Consider the following 10,277-nt stretch of genomic DNA (forward strand, 5'->3'; position numbering starts at 1 on the left):
ATGGCTTGGGGGTAGAAGCTATTTAGGAGCCTCTTGGACCTAGACTTGGCCCTCCGGTACCGCTTCCCATGCGGTAGCAGAGAGAACAGTCTATGACAAAGGTGGCTGGAGTCTTGGACAATTTTTAGGGTCTTCCTCTGACACCGGTATAGAGGTCTTGGCCCCGGTGATGTATTGGGCTGTAAGCACTACCCTCTCTAGTGCCTTGCAGTCGGAGGCCGAGCAGTTGCCATACTAGGCAGTGATACAACCCGTCAGGATGCCGTCGATGGTTCAGCTGTAAAACCTTTTGAAGATCTGAGGACCCATGCCAAATCTTTTCAGTCTCCTGAGGGGGAATAGGTTTTGTCGTGCCCTCTTCACGACTAATTGGTGTGCATGGACCATGTTAGTTTGTTGGTAATGCTGACATCAAGGAATTTGAAGCTCTCAACCTGCTCCACTACAGCCCCGTCGATGAGAATGGGGGGGGGGGGTGCTTGGTCCTCCTTTTCCTGTAGTCCACAATTATCTCCTTTGTCTTGATCACATTGAGGGAAAGATTGTTGTCCTTGCACCACATGGTCAGGTCTCCCTCGACAGAAACATGGCAAACGTTGGTTAGAATCAATCCTCAAGGTGTTTTTCACATATCTATTCGATGATAAATCATTCGTGGCAGTTGCCTTTCTCCTCTGAACCAAATGGAAAAGTGCACGCAGCTGGAGATTGTGCAATAATTTAGACGGGGGACACCAAGCAGACACCTGGTAAATGTAGTCTCTTATGGTCAATCTTCCAATGATATGCCTACAAATACGTCACAATGCTGCAGACACCTTGGGGAAACGACAGAAAGTGTAGGCTCATTCACAGCCATATAAGGAGACATTGGAACACAGCGCATTCAAAATCTGGGGCACATCCTGTATGAAATTTCATCTTGGTTTCGCCTGTAGCATTAGTTCTGTGGCACTCACAGACAATATCTTTGCAGTTTTGGAAACGTCAGAGTGTTTTCTTTCCAAAGCTGTCAATTATATGCATAGTCGAGCATCTTTTCGTGACAAAATATCTTGTTTAAAATGGGAACGTTTTTTTATCCAAAAATTAAAAGAGCGCCACCTATATCGAAGAAGTTAACTTAGTGATGAGCTTTGAGGGCACTATGGTGTTGAACGCTGAGCTGTAGTCAATGAATAGCATTCTCACATAGGTGTTCCTTTTGTCCAGGTGTGAAAGGGCAGTGTGGAGTGCAATAGAGATTGCATCATCTGTGGATCTGTTGGTGAGGTGGGTCTAGGGTTTCTTGGATTATGGTGTTGATGTGAGCCATGACCAGCCTTTCGATGCATTTCATGGCTATAGACCTGAGTGCTACGGGTTGGTAGTCATTTAGGCAGATTACCTTAGTGTTCATGGGCACAGGGATTATGGTGGTCTGCTTGAAACATGTTGGTATTACAGACTCACACAGGGAGAGGTTGAAAATGTCAGTGAAGGCACTTGCCAGTTGGTCATCGTATGCTCGAAGTACACGTCCTGGAAATTCGTCTGGCCCTGCGACTGCGGAGAGCGTGATCACACAGTCGTCTGGAACAGCTGATGCTCTCATGCATGTTTCAGTGTTAGGCCCCCACCCCGTGTCTTACCAGAGGCTGCTGTTCTGTCCTGCTGATTGAGTGTACAACCCGCCAGCTGTATGTTCTTAATTTTGTCGTTGATCCACGACTCAGTGAAACATTAGATATTACAGTTTTTAATGTCTCGTTGGTAGGATATACGCGCATTCAGCTTGTCCCATTTATTTTCCAGCAAATGAACATTAGCTAGCAGGGCAGATTAGCCACTCGTTGCCTGATCCTCGCAAGGCACCTTGATCTTTTTTCAAAATCTAATTTTGATTATGACATTAATGTGTAAGCTAGGACGGACAATATACTGTAACTATTTGTTCAGCACTTTTGAAATGTACAACGACAGAATTCAGAACATGGGAGTATTCTTTCACTATTCTCCCTGTACACCAAGTCAGAACCGTAGGGGATATAAGCAGACAATGAAAGCTCTTACAATATTAGATGATTACATTTCTCTAAAACAGGCTATAAGCTACATGTGCACCACCAAGTTAGATCAGTAAGCAAAATTGGGAGGGGAAACAGGACCAGATTATTAGAGTGGGGCACATGAGCTAATAACAGCTTACTACACAACACACACTTAGTATTTCTTTCTTAGCTACAGTATATATCTCCCTAGCATATTACAGAATTTATACAACAGCATACAAGACATTTTTGGACTCACCTTGTTGTGTTGTGCTCACTTGAACAGGAAGGTGGCGCGGCGGTCCTTCGTGTGCAAATTCTGTCATCGAACTTTGTCATCAAAGTCTGTCATTCTTTGGATTTATGGGACATTCAAGACAACTGGGAAATCTGAAAAAACTAGGTTGAATCATGATGGCATCAGTGATCTTCAGGTCGGAGCTCTAGAAAGAAGCCCGAGTTCACGACTTGCAATTCCGAGTTGGATGAGCGTTCAAAACATATTTTCCCAGTTGGAGCTCATTCCCAGTTGTCTTGAACTCACTGAAATCAGAATTCCCAGTTCTGAGATTCCAGTTGTTTTGAGCGCGGCAAAAGTCATGCTGGATTGACACAATGGCCAATGTTGAAAGTTTATCCTATTCAATTTGAAAAATAGACCGTTAATAATCCCAGACTTGGGACCACACACCCACTCAAGTGAAAAGAAGGCTAGTGATTGCGTTGCAATGCTTGCAGTTAGCCACTGATTCCTTCCAAACCACTCATTGTTGAATTTGTGATTTCCATCTTGTTGTGTAATATTTATGTCCAATGGCCGATGAGCATCTATAATTTCTTTTCATTATTTCTCTTCACATGAATAGGATTAAAAAGGATTTGCCAGTAGATTGTAATAATAATTTGTTATTGACTGACTTGCCTAGTTAAATAAAATCCCAACAAAGCTACTGTAGATAAGATTATATCTGTGGCCAATTTACCTTGAGCCTTCTTGGATTGGCACTTCTAATGTAACTCTATGACAGCACCCAAGGGTCTTTTTAGCTCTAACCTTAGATTTGGTGGTGACGTAGTGTCCTCATGAGTGACAGAACAATGAGCCAATGACAACACAAGAGAACATTACCAGCCCCTACACTCCGTATTTTCAGCTGGCTGCTCCACCACCATAGAAACCACTGAGCTCGGCTGAAACACCTGCATTTTAGAGCTGCATTTACTCAAGAAAGCAAAAAAGAAACCACGTTTGTATATGGCTTTTATTAACATTGTTTTCAAACTGATATGTGACACGAATTAATGTCAAAATAACATGCAAAACAGGCATCACCCCATATTTATTTTTTTAGCTAGAAAAGTGGGGCTCAGAACAGGTGGGGGTCTGCTATGAGGTTGCAAGTCCATAGAGTTCATGCCTTGCACATATGCTTCCACAGTTAATGTATCTGAATATAAAGCTGGAAATCTGACCATGTTAATTTTGTCTACGAGTATCCTGTTTTAATGTCTGAATGATATAAGCAATTTTACATTGGCTATACAGCAAAACTAATTATTAGAATGTATATAACACACATTTCAAATCACTGGCTCATATTTCCCACAAATGGGAGGAATCAGTGGAGCTACAGCGTATGTACAAACCAATAAGATATGAGGGGTGGAGTGAGAGGACGCAACCAGATTCCAACAACATTCTCTTAGCACATCAAAATGTGTCAGTATCAAACTGAGATTTCAGATTTCAGATTTCAGAGTTTGGACATTATAACCAATATGACAATTTATAACAGGGTGATAGGTAAGAATTAACATCACGACAAGATTGGGATTTTACATGTTAATTGTTCCTCACTCAGGGCTCCGTGCGTAAAATGCGCATTTGGCACAATCAACAGGCAGCTAATATAGACCAAAGCAATTTTTCACTGAACATGACCGAGGAAAAGAGTAAGTTATTCAGCGACCATCCATGTAGTCCAACGGGAACCGCCAGCTCGATGTCGCAGGACGACTCGGATTCGGACGTCCCGTCCTCTCCAACCGGCTCCGATGGACAGGCGCCCGGCAACGGGATAACCCCAAAAATGGACACCAGCGAGGAAGATAAACGGTTTCCCGCGTGCATCCGAGACGCAGTGTCTCAGGTGCTTAACGGATACGACTGGTCGCTCGTACCGATGCCTACACGAGGAGACCGGTCTCTGAAAAACAAACCCCATGTGAAGCGGCCGATGAACGCGTTCATGGTGTGGGCGCAGGCGGCGCGCAAGAAACTAGCTGACCAGTACCCGCATCTCCACAACGCCGAACTCAGCAAGACCTTGGGGAAGCTCTGGCGGTCAGTAGAGATAACCGAATGTATATATTTAATGGGGGGTATAGTACACATTTGCGTACTGTGCCGCATAGAACATGGCACAGATGTACTATGGAAATGTTTTTTGCTCCAAACCCAAAAATCTGCAGTGAAGATTGACAAGTTACAAAATACTTATTATTACTTTATTTTCTAGTATTGTTTCATGAAACTTTGTGCACAACTTTGCCTTTTCATAATGATTAACCAAATTTGACATGGCATGTTTAGAATTATGATGGTAAATGATATTCACTGTGACATCCAGCATTGTGCATCTTATAATAGTTCACAACTCAACCCAACCTGTCATCAATTTCCAGCCTGCTCTCTGAAAGCGAGAAGAGGCCATTTATGGAGGAGGCAGAGAGACTGAGGGTGCAACACAAGAAAGACTACCCTGACTACAAATACCAACCCCGGAGAAGGAAGAGCACCAAGCCAGGTCAGTGTAACTCCGACTCCGTGGCTGAGCTGGCCCAATTCCACCCAGGCCAGATGTACAAGGCTGAACCTGGTCTGGCCAGACTGATCTCTATGGGGAATGGGCATAATCATCCAGAGCGGACAGGTGAGTGGATCTCCCAGCATATTTGATACATTTGTGCAAGAATGTAGAACAATCCATATACTCAATAGCAACACGCAGTTTGTCAGTCACCAGGTCTTTTTTTTACTGATTGAGATCTTGAATGAACACTTATCTCTCTTGGGTTCAGGTGTTACGGCACATTCTTTTGTTAGTTCGCCATAGCTAATGTTTAGGCATCTGCTGTCTCTTTTCTGAAGGCCATCCACATGGTCCCCCCACACCCCCTACCACCCCCAAGACAGAGCTGTATCTTGGGCTGAAACATGAGGGCCGGCGCCCCCTGGATGGGGGACGGCAGAACATCGACTTCAGCAACTTGGACTTCTCTGAGCTGAGCACCGATGTCATCAGCAACATGGAGGCCTTTGACGTCCATGAGTTCGACCAGTACCTGCCACTCAACAAGCACAGCTCCGCCCCGGCGCCTCCGGACCATGGGCACGGGGGTCATGGATCCAACCCCCCCTCTGGGTCCCTCGGCTCCTCCTACGGCCACTCCCACAGCAATGCCTTGCCTTGGGGTCCAAAAGGGGCGGGAGTGGAGGCGGCGCTCCCCTCTTCCTCCTCGTCTTCTAGTAACAGTGATGGCCTTCACCACAGAACGCCGATCAAAACGGAGCAGTTGAGTCCCAGCCACTACAGCAGCCAGCACTCCCACAGCTCCTCGCCACCCCACCCCGACTACACCCCCCTCAGCTCTGGAGGCGGCCCCTCCTCTGCAGCCCCCTCATCCTCCTCCTCCCTGCCCAGCCCCCAGTGTGACTATGCAGACCTCCAGAGCCCCAGCTACTACAGTGCCTACTCCAGCTACCCCGCAGGTCTCTATCAGTACCCCTACTTCCACTCCTCTCGCCACCCCTACGGCAAACCGCTCATCAACAGCGTAGCCATCCCTCCGCCCCACAGCCCCACCTCAAATAGGGAGCAGCCGGTCTATACCACACTCACCAGGCCTTAGACTCAGCATTGACAGCCTATGATGCCTGATTTGGCTTTCTTCTGTTTTTGCTGTGTTAGTGAGGACATGACACAAGGCTCAAGGTTGGACACGATCTAAGAACAACTGCCTGCTGGTTTTGTCAGAATGGACAGAGAATCTCTACCCACATTCATGCATGAATCTTCTGTGGGGAAAATGTGGAACACACTTCTGTTTTGACCACAAAATCACAAATGAATACAATTCTAGATGAACTTTTTATGTGCCTTTCTGATGTTCAACTCTTTATCTCAGATTGAATGATTATTGTTTGTATTTATGTTTTATATTAACATGTTTTATATTGGAATGCACATTCCGGCTTAACAAATGCACCAAATGAATAGTAATTCCACTTCTTAGTTACTGTTCATCACTCCAGTGCAGTTCCATTCCTTGTCAGAAAAAGCGCCGGGGACTTTCACTCAAGGCAACAGGTGTTCAGTTCTGTTTCCTACAAATCGAGATGACAAGATTTCAGGGTTGAAGGAAATGAGTAAAATGATATACCATATGCTGTGATTGACTGGACAGCTGGACTGAGGACAGGAACCACCATGCTCGTCATATAGCATGGACCGCTAAGCCCTGAGCATCTGCTGCACTTGTCTTCTTCAAAGGTTGACATGTCCATTCCAGCACAGCAGTTCTGTGCGGACGAAGGCCAAAATGGCTTGTCTTTCTTAGAAGGCAACTGCAAAAAAACAAAACATGGAGAGACTGCCCAAAGGGCAATCCAGGTTTGGTTATTGGACTTTATACTTGATATGTCGACTAGATTATCTCTATGAAAACCAGCTAATATCATTTATCCGGTGCTTGTAAATGCTTGATGAATTTAGTGCGCATGACCACGCATTTATGCTGTTTTATATTTACCTTTACGATTAAATAACTGCATTGCAGAGTGTTTTCACCAACAACGATTTTGGTTAGGAGAAGTTCCTCCCTCATTCATTTTCAACAAGGGCACGCAGAGAAATTTGCGGGGGATTGTGGGAAGGTGAGCGGCGAAACCCTGCTAGTGGAGTGGTATAAAAAGTTCAGCTCTTCTCTACTTCGTGCAAATGTCGGAGTGAAGCGTTGTCAAGAGGAGGCACTGCCTCTGGTCAAAACCCACTGTTTGAACTCATGCAGAGCCGTTAAATACGTTGGCCCACACACCTGTTTCTTGCTGTTAAGAATATTTTTGCAAATTACATATAAACTTAATGTTTATAAGTAGTTGGGCAGTTTCTTGAAGACAAGACGGATGCTTGCCATGCAGTTACTGAGAGTGGGCATCCTACCAAGTGTGTTTGTGTGTGTGTGTGTGTGTGTGAGTGTGTGAATGCATGAGTGAGAAGCGTGCGTGTGTGGGTTTGCGAGCGTGTGCTTGCGTGTGAACGCGTGACACAGACAAAAAGCTCTGAATTTTAATGAGCAATTACTTTGTTGAAAGATCCTTTGTCTCCCTTCATCTGGGGATAGAGAGAGAAATTAATTGGACTGAGAAATAAAAACTGCATCATTACCAAAGGCACCAACAAGCAACAGGGTATGAGAAGAATTCATCGCAGGGAAGCTGATCAGAACAGATGGGATGTGGGTGGCTTGTGAGCGGAATGCTCATTTTTTTGTGAGAACAGATTAAAATGTATAGCCACCAGTATGCTGTAACTCAGACTGTCCTGCCTATTGTTTGCCAGGACATTTTAGCAGAAACTCAACTAGAGAGATAGGGATGAGGATAGAGAATGGAGACAGTGTTAAGAGTTACTGACAGAATTAATCAGCATTGCATAATAACAGGAGTTTGCATTGCATAATAACAGGAGTTTGGCTATACAAATTATGCATGAATCACCACCATCACCTGTCCAACTGGAATAGATTGATCATCCAGTGAATAACAGACACTATACCTAGACCAATATAGCTATTAACTATTTACAAACATCTTTAAAAAAACATATATTTTTTTACAGATACAGTGGGGCATAAAAGTATTTAGTTAGCCACCAATTGTGCAAGTTCTCCCACTTAAAAAGATGAGAGAGGCCTGTAATGTTCATCATAGGTACACTTCAACTAAGACAGAAAAAAATGAGGAAAAAAATCCAGAAAATCACATTGTAGGATTTTTAATGAATTTATTTGGAAATTATGGTGGAAAATAAGTATTTGGTCACCTACAAACAAGCAAGATTTCTGGCTCTCACACACCTTTAACTTCTTCTTTAACTTCTTCGATATAGGAGGCGCTCTTTTAATTTTTGGATAAAAAAACGTTCCCATTTTAAACAAGATATTTTGTCAAAGAAAAGATGCTCGACTATGCATATAATTGACAGCTTTGGAAAGAAAACACTCTGACGTTTCCAAATCTGCAAAGATATTGTCTGTGAGTGCCACAGAACTAATGTGACAGGCGAAATCAAGATGAAATTTCATACAGGAAATGCCCCAGATTTTGAATGCGCTGTGTTCCAATTTCTCCTTATATGGCTGTGAATGTGCCAGGAATGAGCCTACACTTTCTGTCGTTTCCCCAAGGTGTTTGCAGTATCGTGACGTATTTGTAGGCATATCATTGGAAGATTGACCATAAGAGACTATATTTACCAGGTGTCCGCTTGGTGTCCTCCGTCTAAATTATTGCGCAATCTCCAGCTGCGTCCACTTTTCCATTTGGTTCAGAGGAGAAAAGCAACTGCCACGAATGATTTATCATCGAATAGATATGTGAAAAACACCTTGAGGATTGATTCTAACCAACGTTTGCCATGTTTCTGTCGATATTATGGAGTTAATTTGGAAAAAAGTTCGGCGTTATAATGACTGAATTTTCAAGTTTTTTTCTTAGCAAACATGATGAACAAAACAGAGTGATTTCTCCTCCACAAATAATCTTTTTGGAAAAACTGACAGAGTCTCTAACAGAGTCTCCTCATTGAAAACATCCGAAGTTCTTCAAAGGTAAATTATTTTATTTGAATGCTTTTCTTGTTTTTGTGAAAATGTTGCCTGCTGAATGCTAGGCTTAATGCTATGCTAGCTATCAATACTCTTACACAAATGCTTGTTTAGCTATGGTTGAAAAGCATATTTTGAAAATCTGAGATGACAGTGTTGTTAACAAAAGGCTAAGCTTGTGAGCCAATATATTTATTTAATTTAATTTGCGATTTTCAGGAATAGTTAACGTTGCGTTATGCTAATGAGCTTGAGGCTATGATTATGCTCCCGGATACGGGATTGCTCGACGCTAGAGGTTAAGAGGCTCCTCTGTCCTCCACTTGATACCTGTATTAATAGCACCTGTATGAACTTGTTATCAGTATAAAAGACACCTGTCCACAACCTCAAACAGTCACACTCCAAACTCCACTATGGCCAAGACCAAAGAGCTGTCAAAGGACACCAGAAACAAAATTGTAGACCTGCACCAGGCGAGGAAGACTGAATCTGCAATCGGTAAGCAGCTTGGTTTGAAGAAATCAACTGTGGGAGCAATTATTAGGAAATGGAAGACATACAAGACCACTGATAATCTCCCTCGATCTGGGGCCCCACGCAAGAACTCACCCTGTGGGGTCAAAATGATCACAAGAACGGTGAGCAAAAATCCCAGAACCACACGGGGGACCTAGTGAATGACCCGCAGAGAGCTGGGACCAAAGTAACAAAGCCTACCATCAGTAACACACTACGCCGCCAGGGACTCAAATCCTGCAGTGCCAGACGTGTCCCCCTGCTTAAGCCAGTACATGTCCAGGCCCGTCTGAAGTTTGCTAGAGAGCATTTGGATGATCCAGAAGAAGATTGGGAGAATGTCATATGGTCAGATGAAACCAAAATATAACTTTTTGGTAAAAACTCAACTCGTCGTGTTTGGAGGACAAAGAATTCTGAGTTGCATCCAAAGAACATCATGGGAATCATGGGGGTGGAAACATCATGCTTTGGGGCTGTTTTTCTGCAAAGGGACCAGGACGACTGATCCGTGTAAAGGAAAGAATGAATGGGGCCATGTATCGTGAGATTTTGAGTGAAAACCTCCTTCCATCAGCAAGGGCATTGAAAATGAAACGTGGCTGGGTCTTTCCGCATGACAATGATCCCAAACACACCGCCCGGGCAACGAAGGAGTGGCTTCGTAAAAAGTATTTCAAGGTCCTGGAGTGACCTAGCCAGTCTCCAGATCTCAACCCTATAGAAAATCTTTGGAGGGAGTTGAAAGTCCTCGTTGCCCAGCAACAGCCCCAAAACATCACCGCTCTAGAGGAGATCTGCATGGAGGAATGGGCCAAAATACCAGCAACAGTGTGTGAA

General features: G+C 43.9%; 1 protein-coding gene across 1 annotated transcript; it reads left to right on the plus strand.

Moving 5' to 3' along the window:
- The first annotated feature begins 3,791 nt into the window (after positions 1–3,791).
- On the plus strand, positions 3,792–6,850 carry LOC135523895 (transcription factor Sox-8-like). Its single transcript, XM_064950900.1, has 3 exons — positions 3,792–4,374; positions 4,716–4,963; positions 5,182–6,850. The coding sequence occupies exons 1-3, from the start codon at positions 3,908–3,910 to the stop codon at positions 5,940–5,942; spliced, it is 1,476 nt and encodes a 491-aa protein (XP_064806972.1). The 5' UTR covers positions 3,792–3,907; the 3' UTR covers positions 5,943–6,850.
- The last annotated feature ends 3,427 nt before the right edge of the window (positions 6,851–10,277 follow it).

This window comes from Oncorhynchus masou, chromosome 31, assembly GCF_036934945.1.
Source record: "Oncorhynchus masou masou isolate Uvic2021 chromosome 31, UVic_Omas_1.1, whole genome shotgun sequence".
In the NCBI taxonomy this organism is placed as follows: Eukaryota; Metazoa; Chordata; class Actinopteri; order Salmoniformes; family Salmonidae; genus Oncorhynchus; species Oncorhynchus masou.

Coding starts and splice junctions, on each gene's coding strand:
- LOC135523895 (XM_064950900.1), top strand. CDS start 3,908: ATGCGCATTTGGCACAATCAACAGGCAGCTAATATAGACCAAAGCAAT. Junction 4,375..4,715: donor ACCTTGGGGAAGCTCTGGCG/GTCAGTAGAGAT, acceptor ATCAATTTCCAG/CCTGCTCTCTGAAAGCGAGA. Junction 4,964..5,181: donor TAATCATCCAGAGCGGACAG/GTGAGTGGATCT, acceptor TCTTTTCTGAAG/GCCATCCACATGGTCCCCCC.